Genomic DNA, 19994 nt, shown 5'->3' with positions numbered 1-19994 from the left:
TCATTTGATGATGTATTTATGTTACATATTTTAACTGTTTCAACTGTTTCAACTGCTTTAGTTCTCTTATTAATTTCGCATATATTGGTGTTTCTTAATTGGCAATTGTGTTTTTATTTCGCATGTGTTTTGTTTGAAAATCGCATGTTTCACATTGAATTCTTAAAATTTGCGAAATACAAGTCCATTACATAAAAAAAACATGCAAATCTATTGGAACATACACCAAAAAAAAAAAAAAAAAAAAAAAACAAAACAGTTCATTCAAAAGATGAAAGAAACTCTATTTTCATATTCATTGAGCATCTTAATACAGTTATTGCACCGGCCAACTCTTTCAACTGTTTCTCATCCCTCTCACCCAAATCCACCATAAACATAACTGCAATTTCTTTAAGACTACTCACTTGCATCTGGGATAACAAGTTCAGAATTTCTTGTCTTCTCTTCATGTTTTCCGTTACACAAGAAATGTTGGCCTCCAACATCTCTTGACAAGTTTGATCCTCTTGAATCTGTTGTTGAATCCTTTTCCTCAAAACCTGCTTGATACTTGGTTCAGAAGAAGAAGAAGAGGATGTTGGTAGATCTGCCATTTTTAATTGGATGTTTGCAATAGTGATGAAAACATAGAATATATAATAAAAAAAATTATTGATATGAATTATTGAAATCAATTATTGAACTGAATTATTTGATTTCAATAATTGAAACACACTGTGCAAAAATAAAAATAATTACTCATAAAGATTGCGAAATCAAAAGCTACAATTGATAAAATCTTTAAGGTTTGCGAAGTCTCGAATTAATCTTGCGAAATTATATATCAAACTTCATTGTGTGCGAAATGACTATATTTAACATGCGAAATTATACAACAGATCCATTCTTTTACTAGTTGGATTATTTTAACACATCACATGCGATATATAAAAAGACACATGCGATATAGTAACACAACAATTAATTCCAATAAACACTTATCTTCTACCCTGATTACAAATCTAATAATAAAAAAAAAACTTCAAATAAAAAAAAAAACACAAAACTCAAATAAATGACGAATCAAGCATTTTCTGAAATGGCCGTTCTGTGTGGAATCAATCAAAAACCCTACAATCGAATTGAAAACGAAGAATACTTAAATGGAACGGTTAGGAAACGAACTCCATAATTGACGGGATTCAATGATTAGCAGTCTTAAATGTTAGAATAGAATGTCTGATATACCCTTATTTATTAAAATTGAATCAGGACACGTGTATGGCTGCTGTTGTAGCGTACATAATGTACGATAGTGAGATTTGTACCATACTCTTTACCTATATATATATATATATATAATATTATTAGAGTAAATTCCAATTTTCGCCCCTTTGGCTATATCACTTTTACCTTTTTAGCCTAAAAAGGAATTTTTTAACATCTGAGCCCTCAACGTTTTTTTTTCTAACCTTTTTGGTCCCTAACACTAACCCCATCCATTTGCTTTTAGGGGTTAAAAGTGTTAGAAAAAAAGACGTTGAGGGTTCAGATGTTAAAAAATTACTTTTTGGGCTAAAATGGTAAAAGTGATATAACTACATGGGTCAAAATTGTAATTTACTCTTATTATTGTTATTATTATTATTATTATTATTATTATTATTATTATTATTATTATTATTATTATTATTATTATTATTAAATGAGTTTTAGATTGTTTTCTCTTTTCTCTTCCTCTCACTTTCCTTTTCTCTTTCGTAGAAAATTTTAGTTCCATATAAGGGCAAACATATGAAGTGTTCAAAGAATATTAGTCATCTCCTTTTCCTATTCCACCGATTAGGCAATCCATTATGTTCCGAACAAGATTTTCTTTCCACATATATCAACATCAATAAATCACAAAAGTGGTCTAGTTTATCGAAGTTTTTTTTTTGTTTTTTCAATTAGTTAGGCTGTGGGGTGTGAGGATATTGGTTTGGGTGTGTGACATGATTAGCGTGGTAGACCATCCCCTTTTAATTCATCCATGGTGAGCATACATACATATACATATATATATATATATATATATATATATATATATATATATATATATATATATATATGGGATGGTTCAAATAAAAACCACTTTTATTGTGAAAACTCGAAAACTAACTAAAAAAAGCCTAAAAACACACAAAATTTTTTTTTTCAATTTTTTTTTTATAAAAATCGCTAGTTTTTATATATATAAAAAACTTTTTTTCAGAAAAAAAAAAAATTTTTGTGTAGTGCACATGTGTAATAATACACATGTGTAGTACACATACATATGTGCAGTATTACACATGTGCACTACACAAATTTTTTTTTTTTTTTTTGAAAATTTTTTTTATATTAAAAAACCTGCGAAATTTTGATTGCAAAAAAAAATTAAAAAAAAAAATTTTTTGTATGTTTTTTTGGCTTTTTTTAATTAGTTTTCGAGTTTTCACAATAACTAGTGGTTTTCATTTGAACCTTCCCCTATATATATATATATATATATATATATATATATATATATATATATATATATATAGGGAGGGGCTCATGCGAGAACTCCATTTATTGCGAGAACCGCGAGAACCAATGTGAACACAACCTAAAATAGCTAAAAAAACCTAAAAAAAACCTAAAAAAACCCAACCCCCCCCCAAGCTAAAATGCTAAAAACTAAACTCCCAAAAAACCTAAAAAAATCTAAAAAAAAATCTAAAAAAATAAAAAAAATCTAATTTTTTTTAATATTTTTATGCTCAAATCGCTACTTTTAGTGGCCAATTTTTTTTTTAATTTTTTTTTTAAATTTTTTTTGGCTTCGAAAAGTAGCGATTTTTATATAAAAAATATTAAAAAAAATTGTGTGATTTTTAGCTATTTTTAGGCATTTTTGGTTGTGTTCACATTGGTTCTCGCGGTTCTCGCAATAAGAGGTGGTTCTCGCATGATCTTCTCCCTATATATATATATATATATATATATATATAGGTAGAGAATCCTGTAAAAAGTGGGACTTTTGTGAGAAGTGTGAAAAATAATTTGGGAATGACAAGTGTCCTTTTTCCTAATTAATTCAAAAGGGTATATTAGTAATTTGACATTTTTATCATTTAATTGATTTCCAAGAATAACTGCCAAAAAAAAAAAAACAAACTGGCGATGAGTTTTTTTAGGGTTTGAATCGAATTTTGAATTAGGAGAAATTTTAGGAAACATTATACATCTGATTGTTTTATATTCTTCATCATCTTTTAATCGCAACATCTTTTAATCATATATTGTTCATGGCGTGGTGTTTTAAAAATCTGGAGACATTGACTATGATTCAAGTCATGGTGTTTTATCTGGAGACATTGTTCATGGCGTGGTGTTTTAAACATCTGGAGACATTGTTCATGGCGTGGTGCTTTAAACATCTGGAGACATTGACTATGATTCAAGTCATGGTGTTTTATCTGGAAACATTGTTCATGGCGTGGTGTTTTAAACATCACATTGTTCATGGCGTGGTGTTTTAAACATCTGGTCATGGTGTTTTAAAACACCATGACTTGAATCATAGTCAATTTATCCAGATGTTTTAAAACACCACGCCATGAATCTGATTACAGTTCTTCTAAACGTAAAACACCACGCCTTGAATCTTATATAAAACACAGAGGCTTCCGATTTAGATATTGATTATTAATTCCGATTTTTAAGGAAAAATGAGTGAATATAGGTGTTTTTGGTTGTGTAGGATACGGTTACCATATTTGAAACATTGAAAAAGACATTATTGCCCTTCAATTTTACATAAGGTCCCTCTAATTAAAACACAATTTACATTTTTATGACCTATTGGTCTCAACCATTAGATCAGATATCCAATGGTTTAAAACACTTTTTACCCTTCTTACATTTTAGACACTTTTTACCATATCCCTACCCTATATATATATATATATATATATATATATATATATTATATATATATATATATTCCCACTCGGCTTTTTTTTGTTTTTTTTTCTCAAAACTTTTAAAAACATATATATTATATGTGTGATTTTTTTTTTTCAATATCAAAAAATGTTGGAAGATTAGAGTTTTTTAAGTTTTCTCAATAACTATGTGTTTTCTTCCAATACTTACACTATGTGTGTGTGTGTGTGAAATCGACGAAGACTAACACTCATGACCACCACTTAGTGCCTGCACTTACACCCAAGACCACCACGTAGAGTTGCCGCTTGATTAGGTCAAAAAAATGAGCTTAGGTGGTCAGAAATCCTGTTGCCGAATCTAAAACTGAACCACATCTCGCAGGAAATAAGAATAAGGAATGAAGGTTGGTTTCAAGTTAAGATGGCTGAAATAGGCAAAACGTAGTGGGTGTTTCTTGTTCTCAAATCTGAAAACTTTGGAACGTCGGACAAATGGTGCGGTGGGATGGTTCAGACCCAAGCCTTTGGATGGGTAAAACGTGCTAAATGGTGGTCGCGGTGGGAGGTGTGTCAAAGTTAATCAAACCCAAGTCAGAACTCCACCTCGATATTTGGGATTGTTTCAAGATGTTGGTCGACGGTGGTGGTACACCGGCTTCAGCGGTCACGAATCGAGCCAATAGGGTCTTCCCAATGCTTGGTGGTGCCAAACTATAGTGATAGTAGCGGGGGTTTTAGGTGATGGGTGGTGGTGGTGTTTGGTTGAAGTATGAAGGAGATGGTGGTGGTGGAATGATGGGCCCCTTAAATTTTAATATATATTTTTTAAATTAGAGGAGGTTTATAAATAAGGGTGTAAAAATGAATAAAATAATAGAATGTGTTAAAAATACATAAATTCTCCTTATTTGACGCTAAAATATGAATGGGTTAATGAAATGGATGAAAATGATAAGTTTCAGAAACCATAACTACGGTCATGCGAAAAAACACCGCAAGGACGATATTCGCAGTTTACTCGAAAATAATAACAAATAAATGATGAAAGATGTGACATCTGTGCCTCCATGGCCATCAAACAAATACCAAATCAATGAAATATTGTATTTCATACTTGGGATTTGTATAAATATGTGTATCATTTGCACATATCAATACCTGTTCGATTTCGAGCTCCAAATCGCTTTCTGGGAAGTTATACGCGAACTCATGCATAAACGTAATCAGTTTAACGCAACAAACACTCCGGAAAAGTGACATGGGCTTAACATACCTTAAATAACCTTTACATAACTTAGAAATAAGTTTTGAAGGCTTTGGTATGGCAAAATCAAGTTTATTCGCTTATAGGGACTAATTTTGACAAACTGCAAAAGTATGCCGAATTGTACTGTAACGGACATTTTGGAACATGATCATAAGTTAAACATACCATAAATATCCTTTACATAGCTTAGAAATAGGCTTTGAGGTGTTCGGTATGCTAAAATAAACTTTTTGGCCATTCAAGGACTAAAAGCGTCAAAAAGTGCATAAGTTTGCATTTTCGCGCATATCTTACATTCTTGTAGGACCGGTTTTGACGCCGTTCGATTGCGAAACGAACGTTTCACGTGCGGAATCCGTGAACGTGCGTGACCGAACACACAATAACGTACTACTAACGTGATTCCATTGAGAAATATGACAATTCCGGTAAACGAATCACGATTACAACGACTTTCTCTCTCTAGACTTTCTCTCTCTAAACTTGGATCTCCAAAAGTACAAATGTGGAGGAAAGTCTTCCAAGAGTTTTCTTCACTTCACTAAAAAGTCTAACTAACTCATGACATAAACTCCTATTTATAGGTCAAGGCATTTTAATGAGATTTCTCATTAATTACAAGTTTGCCACCTTGCCTTTTAACTAGATATGACATTTATAAAGACTTGATTTCTTCGATATCTCGCTACGGCTCGGATTGACGAAGGCGATAGACAATAAATGCATCAACAATCTCCCCCTTGGATATTGCCGCAGTCAATCCGTAGTGAAACTCGTAGCGACTTGTCTTTCTCTCTCTCTTGATTCTTCTTGCTTGAACAGAATCCCGGTGGTTCTGTCTTCAGCTTCCGTTGCTCTCTTTCTTCAGTCTCTTCAGGCTCCCCCTTTCATCAAGCTTCCGTGCTTTTGGGATCGACGCCTGGCTTTCCGTAGCAACATATCAGAATCCTGCACATCTCAACCTCTCTATTACAAACCAATAAAGTTGTGATTCAACTTAATGAATCAACTAAACATTTGAGATTCATTAACAAATTTACATTTGATCACACATTTGAAACATTCCAATTTCTGATTCAAATTAATGTATCATCTTAAACATTTCAAATCAATTAACCAACCTGTCTGTTCATCAAGTTTAGCCTTTGAGATTTTGAAAATCAGCTCTTCAACATCAGTTGTCGAAAATCTTTTTGAATTTTTCAAAATAAGAAACATAAATGCAAACACAGAAATTAAATGCAGAAATGAAATATGTACAAACATATTTTTGTGAGTTTGTGTAAGAGGATCATATCAGTTTTTTTAGACACATCACACGCACCGTTAAGCTTTTAGACATTTTAAGTTCTAAACGATTCACGTTGATTGACGATATAGTTGTCCTCTTAAATTTTCATACAATTTTCAATCTATTCAGGATACTATTTAAGTGTTTTATGAACTTAGTTCGATTCATGTGTCCCACCTCTTGAATATACTCCCGTATCCAGAATCCCAATATTCAGTCTTACAGGCAAGAATACTACAATGATATATGTACATAAATTAGGGGTTAAATGCGAGAACTGAGGGATCTCAGGTCAGAACTTCCGTTCAGCAGAGAGATATCAGCTTCGACTTAGCAGTGTGTCCCCTTTAGAGGATCTTTTCAGCTACAACAGATGATTATCAATTTTATTGTCTAATCAGCTGAGGGCTTTATGCTATGTTTCAAGCATTTTGCGGAAAGTATTAGCCAAGGACTAGGTCAGAACTACCGTTCAGCAGAAGTCCCGGAATAATACACCAGACATCATAGAGTATAAACACCTAGTATATCAGAATACGAGACCTTTCAAACGAGATTTCAGGGGTTACCTATATATCCAAGTAGTGTTCCCCACGAATTTCACAAGTTTGAAATTTTAGGTTTATATCCCGAATAAATCTACTAAATGTACAAAAACCTATCGTCACATCATCAGTGAGACCGTTTATTACATTTGACATTACATTTCTTTAGCGTGATGTGATAGTCCACTGATTTACAATCATTTCCTCTTTTTCACAACAAAATTCATTTTAAATTTTTAATGTTTTTTGACATTTTCAAATTTTCTAATTTTTTTTTAAATTTTTCTCCCCCTAAAATCAAAATATGTTTCAATTTTGATTTTCTGGGAAAATTTGAAACAAACTGTACAAACTTGACAACTTGATGAGAATCACTTCAATTCTCCATCCACTTGGCGTAAACAATCAGAACTCCCCCTCACAACAAACTATTTTCCCATTATGATTTCAAAACACTTAAGTTTGTTTTAATCAAAATGGTTTTTCCGGAAAATTAGTTTTGTGTGTCATTCATAAACTCGGGTTTTCATCACTTTGTTTTTCAAATTACCACTTGTAGGAAAGATGAATCAAGTACAACTTAATGTCCCTGATTTATCTTTTGAAAGATGAAAAATCACCAAAGTGAAATTTCTCAAGAAATATGCCGATTCATGTTCCACACTTACCAACCTGGGAACTCCGGCAAGTCAGATTTTTCATTTGAAAAGTTTCACCCAAGCCTGACTGTCCTTGGGTGATTTTGAATTCTTGTTTATCAATGGAGGAAAGTTCGTATCATCCATTGTTAAACCTGAATTCTCAGTTTTTACCTCAATAACTAGCTCTTCTGGTTTTGACGAACCAGAATCATTGCCTGAATGTGGCTTGTCTGACTTTGATGAGCCAGATTCATCGCCGACATGTGGCTCCTTTGTTTCTGAAGAAACAGATTCATCGCCACCAAATGTTACCTTCTTCTTTATCTCCTCTTTTGTCCTCAGATTTGCATCTGATGAATTCATCTTGCTTGGCTTTGTAGACGATGGAGTTGAATCGTCAGCACTCTTATTCGATCTGTCGGGTGAACCCGAGGACAAAATCTTCTCCAGATATTCTCTGGCCTTCTTCCTCTTCTTTCGCAGTTTGTCTTTTTGCCCTTGAGAAAGCTTCACTTTCTTTTCTTGAACTTTAGGTTCTTGAACCTTCTGTTCTTTGACTTTCTGGTCTGAAACTCTCAATTCCTTGGGCTTGACAGTGACTGGTTTCTTTGCCAATTTCTGAGAATTAACCCTCAATCTTTCATTTGATCTCCTTGGGCAATCTCTGGCAATGTGACCTTTGATTTGACAATTATAGCATCTCCTCGTCTCAAATCTTTGTCTCTGGCAGTTAACAGCAATGTGTCCTTGATAACCACATTTGTAGCACACTCTGTTATCGTACCAATCACCATCTTCATACCAAACGCTCAGATCAAAGCACTGTTTGGCTTGGTGATACTCTTTCCTCTTCTTGATTGTTGGATTTGGCTTTTGAGCACTGTGGTCAAACCTGCACCACTTATTACCAACAATTTTTGAGTTTTGATTTTTCAATTTTTGTGATTTTTGATTGTGATTGGATGATTGATCTGATGAGCTTTTATTTTTGATTTGAACATTTTTTGACTTTTTAACAATTTGTTTTTGTTCAACAATCTTCTTAACAGGTTTCTGCTTTGAACATTCACCTATTTCAGTAGATTGCAAAACAGTATTTTTGAATTTTTCTTTTAATTCTAAAAACAATTTTTGTTTTTCAATTTTATTAATTTCATCATCAGATTTCTCATCACAATCTTCAACTTTGACATTGTCAAAGTTTGTGACACAGTCACTTATTGGAAAAGAATTGATCGGTTTTGGACATAGAATTTTCACATACTCTGAAGAAGTCACAAAACCTTTCAATTTTGTTTCAAGCTCACTGATTTTCTTTCGAGCTTGCTCACTTTCCTTTTCAAGTCGAATAACCTTTTCAAGATGAGAATTGATCATTTTTTGCTTTTCGATGTTATTTTTACTAAACACATCCCTCCCATCTTCAAGAATTTTTATTTGACTTTGAAAATCTTTTTCAATTTTTACCTTTTCATTTTCTAAATTTTTTATTTGATTTTTCAAAACATTTTCTGAATTTTTAAGATTTTCGTTTTCTGATGTCAAACTCTCTAAATCCCTCAAGAGTTTGGCATTTTCAGATTTTAGATTTTCACAGTTTGAGCACTTCTCGACCGTTTTTACAGCTTCAGCTTTCGTCTCGACCTTGATAGCTGAAATTTCTTTGACCTGCTCCTCTACCTCTCGAACGATTTCCTCAGATTTGCATTTTGCTTCATCAGTTTCTGCATTACTATTCTTTTGAAGTTCAAGTTCTCGCTCTTTAATCTTCTCGATAAACACGCTCAAATTCAAATTAAAGTATATCTTCTTCAAATCTGACAAAAACGTTCTCCAACTATCACCCGGTAAAACATTTGCTAACTTGTTAACCCATTCCTCATTGGTCTTGGTTATCTTCAATCTCACCATCTCCCAATACAACTTGACATACCTTTGGATCAATTCATCAGTTGATTCTCCATTGATACCTGAAAAATTATTGAACTTGTTCAGTGCAATATAAATTTCATAATCCATGTCTTGGTAATGAGAAATACACAGCAAGAGATTTTCAATCAATTAAAAAAAATTTCACACAAACAAAAAATCTGATGAATATCCGATTGATGAAAATCCGGTGACAACAAATCACTTTGAATTACCTGCAAACACACAAATAAACGATCAGTAAAAATATCAATCAACTGAATCGGACAGAAAGTTGATCGAACGGATAGTATGCTGAGCGATCGGACAAAAACGCTATTCGATCGAGTGAGTCACACAAAAAATCAACTTGTTGTACGATCGGCTGACAACACTTATTTAACAATGACAAATAACAACAAATCTTTTAGTGGGCCTTTACACGTGATTGGGCCAAAGGTATATAGTGGAGCGGTGCAAAGGGCCTACAATCACCCAGTAACAAACAACCTAATTCTTTAATATGGGGCGGTGACAAAAGATTTAACTGGGATTGGGCCAAGTTTTTAATGATGATGTACAATCAAAGTTTTGGCTGATGTTGTTTAATTTAGGCGGCACATTAATAGTCAACAACAACTATTACACATCACATGCAGGCAATGACAACAACACATGGGCTAACCGTGATTGGGCCAATGTTTAATGGGGCGGCGAAACAAAGGATTTTTAATCAAAGATTGGGCCACTAAGTCAATGAGTCAGTAATGTTGGGCACATGAGATAGTGGGCGGTGATTTTAAAAGATTGCAATTAACTCACAACTTGGTGATAGGGCCTCACACTTTTAATGGCGGCAACATGAACATCATATATGGGTTGCACATGGGCTGTGATTGGCCTTTAATAACAACAACAGCAGACTATTATAAAACAGCCGACAATGGGCGGTGCAATTATGAACACATGGGCTGTGATTGGCCTATGTTTAATGAATCTATTAGTGGGACGGTGCAAAATAACAAATTGGGATTAGGCCGATGTTTAATGTTTCACGTGCAAGCCATAACAACAACTGATAACCTGTAATCATCAGACAAACTCGTGAAGAAGATGACAAAACAGCGAACCAATATCAAACATTTGGAGCGGACCCAAATGTCAAATAAGCGAACCAAAAAGTCAAATAAGCGGACCAATAAGCACAGACCTTTGAGCGAACCTGAACTAATGCCACATGAGCGAACCAAATCAATTCCAAATAAGCGAACCAAACTTCTAACCAAATAAGCGGACCACAACAATACCAAACGAGCGGATATGTATAGTGTGACGCAAATTCGGACCGAAAAACCGCGATTTCTCCTAAACGACTTGGAGTTTCGATCTGAAACTTGGTAGGGTTGTAGAACAGGTCTATACGCACAACATATACAAAAATCAGACGATTTGGACCGTGAAAACCCGTTCAATTTGACGTCTTTCAGTAAAAAACGTAAGAAATGAGTAGAAGATGAAGAAATCGATGAAATCGGATCTGATTTGGCTCTGAAATCGCTGAAATCTGGTACGAAAACGATGTGTTTGATCAAGCAATCGAGCTCCTTGCTCTGATACCACTTGTAGGACCGGTTTTGACGTCGTTCGATTGCGAAACGAACGTTTCACGTGCGGAATCCGTGAACGTGCGTGACCGAACACACAATAACGTACTACTAACGTGATTCCATTGAGAAATATGACAATTCCGGTACACGAATCACGATTACAACGACTTTCTCTCTCTAGACTTTCTCTCTCTAAACTTGGATCTCCAAAAGTACAAATGTGGAGGAAAGTCTTCCAAGAGTTTTCTTCACTTCACTAAAAAGTCTAACTAAGTCATGACATAAACTCCTATTTATAGGTCAAGGCATTTTAATGAGATTTCTCATTAATTACAAGTTTGCCACCTTGCCTTTTAACTAGATATGACATTTATAAAGACTTGATTTCTTCGATATCTCGCTACGGCTCAGATTGACGAAGGCGATAGACAATAAATGCATCAACAAAATGCATCAACAATTCTGAATATATCCGGACATACAAAAATTTATGTAATCATTAAAATATTTTATTTTAGTGATTGGCATGATAAAATTCCATTCGTCGTGTAATTTGGATCGTTTTTCGCGTCCGTTCGTGTTTCGTCGTTATTAACCGAATAACGTGATCGTACGGCCAAACGAACCGACATCCGACATATTTTTGAGCATGTTTCATGTTCTCTATACTTTAACTTCATTTTAGAGCTTTGAAATGGGGCTAACGGGGCTTAAACGTGTCAAAAATGCATCAAAATCAAGTTTTTCACATGCAGGGGCCTGTTTTGACATTTCTGCCAAACTTAGCTTACACGGGGCGCGTAAGCCTTGTATGAATCTTACGCGGCCCGCGTAAAAATCCCCAGATCTGCAAAAATGATTTCCAGCTTGATCCAGCTGTTTCCGACACCTGCAAACGGTTTTTGAACATCCTAGGGGCTATTTTGGGGCACCCATGGTATTCTAAAACCATGGGCACACATGTAAGGTCAAGACTGAAGCTCGGTTTTCGATGAACGATCCTAACAGTGACCCAAAAGCTATAAATACCCCTTCCCATTTCACTTCCAACTCACACTTTGATCTAATTTTCTCTAAGTTGAGGTGTATACACTTCATACCTGAGAAATATTCAGATCAAACCTCCATTCTTGGACCTTTTGTAAGTATTCTTTCGTTCTTCTACGCGTTTAAAGCACGAAAGTCAAACTGAGTTTGACTTTCAACTTTGACCAGTTTATGGTCAACACGAAGTTCGTTTTGCAACGTGAGCGTAACCACGATGGTTATAGTCCCTTGTGACTATACCTACTGATTACCACGTTATTTAGGCATAGTGACGAGTCATAGTTTCGGTCAAAATACGCGTTTATGCGTATTTTGCAACCAAACTATTCTTGGGTATCAAGACCATTTGTTTTGATACCAAACTTGTTTTCAAACTTCGTTAAACATGTTTTAACATGTTTAGCTCGTCACTTTAGATTTAGTGCTTATATAGGGTCGTATGGTAAGCGGTCTAAACAACCACTTAGACTTTCAAACCCAACCCGTTTGGTCGATCATTAGGATCCGACCAAACATGTATTGTGACCATAGTTGTATAGGGAATAACCTTCCAAGGTTATACCTTATGGTCACTTCGTTTAAGTAGTTGTATGATAGGTAAATTATATGCCTTAGGAAAATGACCAAAATGCCCTTTTTACGCATAAATTCATTTTAAGCATACGCAACCTAAATTTTTACATCTAAACTGATTAGGCAACATTATTAGGCATGTTATGGCATATATTACTTGTCATAGGACTAGTTAGGCGGTCTGAACGCGTTTTACGCGAACGACGCGTTAAAATGGCGTAAGCTACCTTAACGAGTCGTAATGGATCGTAAGCACTTAGGTTAGGTTTCATTTTAGAATGTAGGCTTTGTTAAACCATATTGCATGAGTCCCTACACTCGTTTGATTTACGAAACCTCATTTTATCCGATCCTCCGATTTAGGTCCGGTTTTTTAACATAGTTACCTGTATTAGGAGCCGTTTGATTCCGTGATCCCTCTAGCTTTGCTTGGTTGATATTTAAGACTTCTAAGCACCCTCAAGTGAGTACATAGTCCCCTCTTTTACTGTTTTTCAAACATTTTGGGGTGAAACACATGTGCCTACTTGTTACTTTCGTGTTTTCATGTTTTTATATCATATGCTTGTTATGTTCATTAGTATACTTAGTACATGATTTTACATTACATTTCACGCTATGTATGTCCATTTAGTGCATACTTAGTGCATTGTTTTACATTACATTTTATGCTATGTATGTCCATTTAGTGCATACTTAGTACATTGTTTTACATTACATTTCACGCTATATATGTCCATTTAGGACATACTTAGTGCATTGTTTTACATTACATTTGTAACACCCCGACCTGAATAGGGCTGACGTGTCACTCTTACAGATATCAAAACTAAAAACCAATCCATAACATTAAATAAAAGATCCTAATTATATTTTAGTGCATTATTGAAATAAAGAATCTTGGACAGCAACTTCCTAACGCTCCTCACTGAAATCCCATATTATCCCAGATTACCTGTAAAACAAAATGACAAACACAAAAAGAAAAATACGGCTGAGCCAAAAATTGCTCAGTAACGGAGAAATCAACAGTACAAGAAAAGTCATATCAGCGGAAAACCAAACATAACATAACAAAACCGAGACTGAAATGAAATGATAACGGATACGGGTACTAAGAACAAACGCAAACACAGATACGATAACCGATCTGAAAGTGTAAGGGAATCCGATACGAAAAGTCATTCAATTATATAGCGAATACCGAACCTAACACAAAAACCAATGTAGTGACTGATACGTCGTTGACCATGATGACTAAAACATTTTATCATGTATAAACGGACTTATTTTAAAACAACGTTTAAATAATCTAGTATTCATATAACAAGAAAATTTTCTGACCCAATCATTTGTCATTGGAACGTTCGAACAAATCAAAAACTAATAATATCGGATATTTTGAACAACGTCTAATAATGCTATTGTTTTTAAAACAAGATACTTGGCAAAACTATTTTCTTATAACTAATGTTTGAATCTTATCAAAATAATATAATTTATCATATTTAATAGCAAACCATTATTTGATAAAGTAACTGATTTTCTAAAGATGAAAAGTTATATTTAAGAAATAGAATAATTAAAAAAATAACTAATTTTCTAAAGATGAAAAGTTATATATAAGAAGTAGAATAATTCAACTTGGATTTCAGAACGAAGTACTTATGACAAATTCGTAAACTGACATGGGAAACTGATACAGAAACAAAGCAAAAACGTAAGCCGAAACATCATAAATACCATTTAAAAATCCCCTAACCTTTAAAATAAAAGAATTGTTGAAGTTATTATCTTTAAATAAATGTTTGGATGAAGATCAATATAACAACTGATCATACTCCATAAGTTATTATTTAATCAAAATAATTATTTTATAGCTTTGGAGATTTACATTTAACAACCGAAATAATATGCATTACCATATTTTAAAACTAGAATAATTTAATCCTTACGAAACTTATTAAACCGATAGAGGGAGTCGACACGAAACAAAGACAGATTCAACGATAAGTATAGAACAAAGATTGAATCAAATACTAAATAAAGGTACTGACGGATACAAACTATATGTATAACATGGAATCGAAATCCAAATTGAGACTGATACTGAGACGAAACTGATACAGAGACACTGAGTCAAAACACACATAACTAATACAGAACATAATCGGATATTGAACATAATCAGAAGCATGATTAACTCGATACATGATCGGAAACATGACCAGATGCGTACAATACATATTAGAACAGATACCGAACATAATCGAAAGCATAACCCGATACATAATCGGAAGTATAATCAGACGCGTACAAGACATATAAGAATAAATACTGAACATATTCACATAAAGAGACATATACTAACTTACACGACATATGTATATATACAGAACAAATCGTGTAACTCAGAAGCACCCAGAGCTACAAACAAACAGACTGGTACACAGCCAGCTAGTCCATGCACCTATGAGATGGTGAGTGTGGCGTGCACCCATTATTCCATCTCCAGACAAACAAACTCAAACTCAGAGCTAAGATCGATCTATACGCCTCCAGTGGCCAAGGTGCTACACAAACACAAGCTAGAGGCGCCGTGAACTTTTATTACGCACCGTCACGATAAGTGCCATGCCGTTGACGCCCAAACGACAAGCCAGACATGCTTGGGTGACAGAGTACATATACTAAGGTCTTGTAAATAACTTACACGCAACTGAAAATAATAATGACATGAACATGCGACCACGAGTACAAGTCTGAGGTATGGCATGCTACAACTCACCAGTAAACAAACATATACAAACTGACTCATATAATGTATCACATATCAAACGAGTACTAGTATCAAATCATGAAAATCAAACTTTGAGACAGAGACAAAGATCCACACTACAAAGTAACGGATACGATAAAGATGAACACTATAATGAGAAGACCAAAGAATCCATACCCAGAATTATACTACGATGAAAAGAAAACAGAATCCGTACCTTAATTTAGCAAGCAGGCAAACAAAAATCAAGTCGTCCTCGAATAACTAAAGACCTATAATTCCGTTGTATCCAAATCAATTTTTATGAAAACTTATTTACTTTAACTGATTTGTTCGTTAAAATAAATTCCCGAAGACCAAGATCCGAGTCTTAACAACAATACCTAAGAAAATAATTATTCCAAAGTTCGCAGATAAAACACAATTTATTTACTAGAGCAACTATTATAAAATAAGTTCATGATTTATAATTTGAAGCCAATACATTGCTGGCCTTTAAGTAAGTGATAAAAATAGTCTCAACAATCCGATTTTTTTGACCGTCGGTTTGTAAGTCAACATAGAAAAAAAATCATTCATTAAAATATATGATAGTGAATAAAAACATTGAATCGAAGATAAGACTTATTTAAAAAGGAACAGACTTATAATTATTTCTTCTTCATATTATCTTATAGAACAACATAAAACTTTGGCCTCCTTTCAATGGGAATTAAAAAAAAAAAACTAAGAATACAAGAACAGGTATCGTGTCCTTACCTGATTATTAGCACATGCCGGAGAGCGAGATAGCTGAGGTGCACGGGTAAACGGTGAGCTTAATACAATAATTGCGGCGGTGACGACTGTTGTATGACGACCATATTCACAGAGGTAGTGACACTTCACAGCTGCGACGAGTATAATCAAGGCATGGCGGTGGTTACCGTGGTGTATGGATGGAGTGCGGTGGTGACAGGGGTCGTTCCATTACCCGAACAGCGGTGACGAGTCGATGTAACAAGGTGGTCACCGCAGCGCGGCGGTGTATCATAATCAGAAAACGATCGAATGCGGAAGCGGGGTCAAACGTAAAAGAAAGAACTCATAGGTCGCCGTCAATATTGAGTAATCAGTTCCGCAAACTTCGTAAGTTTGTTCGCTTAAATTTCGTAAACTTCTTAGGTTTTCTATAAGGAATTTAGGTTGCCTCGTTATCATGGCTCAAATCCATTTAGCTTCATATACTAATATTATTTATTATTTATATCACTTTTTTTATTTTGTTTATTGATTTGGGTAAACAAAAGTCAACCAATCCATTTGATTAGTAATATTCCATTTAATATATATACATGTTTTTTTTTGAACGGCCAACAAAACTTTTATTCAAAGCGCTAACAAGATGCTAGCAAAACTGTCCGAAAAAACAACCAGAAAAACAAAAAACACAACCCGACATACAATTGGAACCCAACAAAAAACAAAACAAACCCCAAAACTACCCCATCTTATGCGTATCGAATCTTCCCCACGCACTTCATATTTAACATCTTCCCGCGGTTTGTAATCCACAAGTAGCACATAATCTTGACCTCTTCGAAAATATTCCGGACCACCACCGCCGTTTGATTATGAATGAGATCATTCCTTGCTTTCCATAGGCTCCAAAAAGTCGTTACCACCACCGCATAAAAAGCTTTCTTTGCACGAGCGCTTGTTTTCGCAATCTTGTGATATCTTAACAAATTCCAAACATGGAAAATAAACACATTAGGAACTTGACACCACGAAAAAACCGCCTGCCAAACTTCCATTGCAATGGGACAACCCGTAAACAAATGTTCAACCGACTCCACGTTATTATCACACAAGCGACAAAAGGGTGTATCAACAAAAATATTCCTCCGAGCCAACGCCTCAACGGTTGGAAGCCGATCTAGAAAAGCTAGCCAAGCCACTATGGACACCTTGCGTGGGACCCAATTACACCAGTCATAAACCTCCTCCGGCACTGCACATGTCGCCTCAACAATACACTTCTTAACTGAGCCGACTGAGAAAAATCCCGACCCACCAATCTGTGTAGCCCATAGGTCTGCACCGGCTGTTATTGCTGACCCCGAGAGTAAAATCAGCAGTTCAGCAAACTGCTGCTGTTCATTGACTGCAGATATAGCCCGATGCCAACCCCAATTAAACCCGATTATCAGCTGCCCAGAATGTAACCTGGCTGAAACAAAACACGCCTTATTCTTCTCCAAATCAAACAGCAGAGGGAACTTTCGCTGCAGAACATCATCCGATATCCACCAATCAAGCGAAAAATGAATACCCGTTCCATCACGAAGGTTTCCTTTTATCATCTTATAAGGATCCAGATTTAATGTACCCAGCAAACTCGGAATGCTAGCTATTTGTTTCCACGTCCCAGTCATCGATAATTTAATCGGTAAAAAATTCCACCCCCTACCATTACCATGAATAGACCAAATAACCTTTCGCCAAAGATCATTTTGATTAATTTTGAATCGCCACCACCATTTAGTTAAAAGGCTCAAATTTGCGTCTCTAAGGGAACCCAATCCGACCCCACCGTATTTTATCGGAGACACCACTTTTTCCCACGCCAACCAACTTAACTTATCCACCTCATCCGATCCTCCCCAAAAAAACTTCCGGCGAATCCTCTCAAGGCTTTCAATCACTTGCAAAGGAGCCCGGAATAACGAAAAGAAATATATATACATGCTTAAATTTACCAATATGAAAAACAATCAGACCCTTTTATTTATTTCTAAGGAGAGAAATGAGTACAAATATACACTTGCTAAATTACGCAATTAACTATTAATATGGATCCATCTTTCCTTAACTTCCATGGACTATTGATTCGAAGAGTATACCAAATTGATCTAAAAGCATACCATCTATCAATGTATATTCAAAAAGTTCCACAAGTTAATGAAAGTAGATATTACACGATAATTAGACCTTGTATTCTTACTTTTTATCCATAAAATTTAACTATAAAAGGCACGTTTCAATTTTACAAATCCTTATACCAAGATATCTAGGTCAATCTATTAATTTAATCATGTTTTATTGTTAATATTACGAATAACTATACAATTTTAAACTTTAAATAAAATGTCTAATTTTTATGTCTCCAACGCAAGTCACAAACTTCTTATAATGACACATGAATATATGTATATCCATATATACACTACAATTAATCTATACGGATCATATATATATTAACTTAAGGTAAATAAAACATATAAGATATACGTACATACACACATATCAAATTTAAGAAAATTTTGTTTCATCCAACTATTCATTCATTTATTTATTTAAAACATATCAGTTATGACCGATCAGCTTATTACTATTATTATTATGATAAAATTTCGGATATTACAATATAACTGTAACACCCCGACCCGAATAGGGCTGACGTGTCACTCTTACAGATATCAAAACTAAAAACCAATCCATAACATTAAATAAAAGATCCTAATTATATTTTAGTGCATTATTGAAATAAAGAATCTTGGACAGCAACTTCCTAACGCTCCTCACTGAAATCCCATATTATCCCAGATTACCTGTAAAACAAAAAGACAAACACAAAAAGAAAAATACGGCTGAGCCAAAAATTGCTTAGTAACGGAGAAATCAACAGTACAAGTAAAGTCATATCAGCGGAAAACCAAACATAACATAACAAAACCGAGACTGAACTGAAATGATAACGGATACGGGTACTAAGAACAAACGCAAACACAGATACAATAACCGATCTGAAAGTGTAAGGGAATCCAATACGGAAAGTCATTCAATTATATAGCGAATACCGAACCTAACACAAAAACCAATGTAGAGACTGATACGTCGTTGACCATGATGACTAAAGCATTTTATCCTGTATAAACGGACTTATTTTAAAACAACGTTTAAATAATCTAGTATTTATATAACAAGAAAATTTTCTGACCAATCACTTGTCAATGGAACGTTCGAACAAATCAAAAACTAATAATATCAGATATTTTGAACAACGTCTAATAATGCTATTGTTTTTAAAACAAGATACTTGGCAAAACTATTTTCTTATAATTAATGTCTGAATCTTATCAAAATAAAATAATTTATCATATTTAATAGCAAACCATTATTTGATAACAATAACAAATTTTCTAAAGATGAAAAGTTATATTTAAGAAATAGAATAATTAAAAAAATAACTAATTTTCTAAAGATGAAAAGTTATATATAAGAAGTAGAATAATTCAACTTGGATTTCAGAACGAAGTACTTATGACAATTTCGTAAACTGACATGGGAAACTGATACAGAAACAAAGCAAAAACGTAAGCCGAAACATCATAAATACCAATTAAAAATCCCCTAACC

The 19994-nt window shown here is 34.3% G+C and overlaps 1 protein-coding gene across 1 annotated transcript; it reads right to left on the bottom strand.

Annotated features, from left to right (window-relative positions):
* Positions 1 to 980: 980 nt before the first annotated feature.
* LOC110932975 lies at positions 981 to 18010 on the bottom strand. Its single transcript, XM_022176222.1, has 4 exons — positions 17168 to 18010; positions 9763 to 9823; positions 9303 to 9649; positions 981 to 1004 (listed from the first exon to the last, which is right to left on the bottom strand). Exons 1-4 carry the CDS (start codon positions 18008 to 18010, stop codon positions 981 to 983), a joined length of 1275 nt encoding a protein of 424 aa, XP_022031914.1.
* Positions 18011 to 19994: the final 1984 nt, after the last annotated feature.

The sequence above is a fragment of the Helianthus annuus genome, chromosome 4, assembly GCF_002127325.2.
Source record: "Helianthus annuus cultivar XRQ/B chromosome 4, HanXRQr2.0-SUNRISE, whole genome shotgun sequence".
Taxonomy (NCBI): domain Eukaryota; kingdom Viridiplantae; phylum Streptophyta; class Magnoliopsida; order Asterales; family Asteraceae; genus Helianthus; species Helianthus annuus.
This window is presented reverse-complemented; position numbering and strand designations above follow the sequence as displayed.

Coding starts and splice junctions, on each gene's coding strand:
- LOC110932975 (XM_022176222.1), bottom strand. CDS start 18,010: ATGACTGGGACGTGGAAACAAATAGCTAGCATTCCGAGTTTGCTGGGT. Junction 9,824..17,167: donor TCCGGAATATTTTCGAAGAG/GTCAAGATTATG, acceptor GTGTGTTTGCAG/GTAATTCAAAGTGATTTGTT. Junction 1,005..9,302: donor TCGAGACGAAAGCTGAAGCT/GTAAAAACGGTC, acceptor TTTTATTATTAG/ATTTGTAATCAGGGTAGAAG.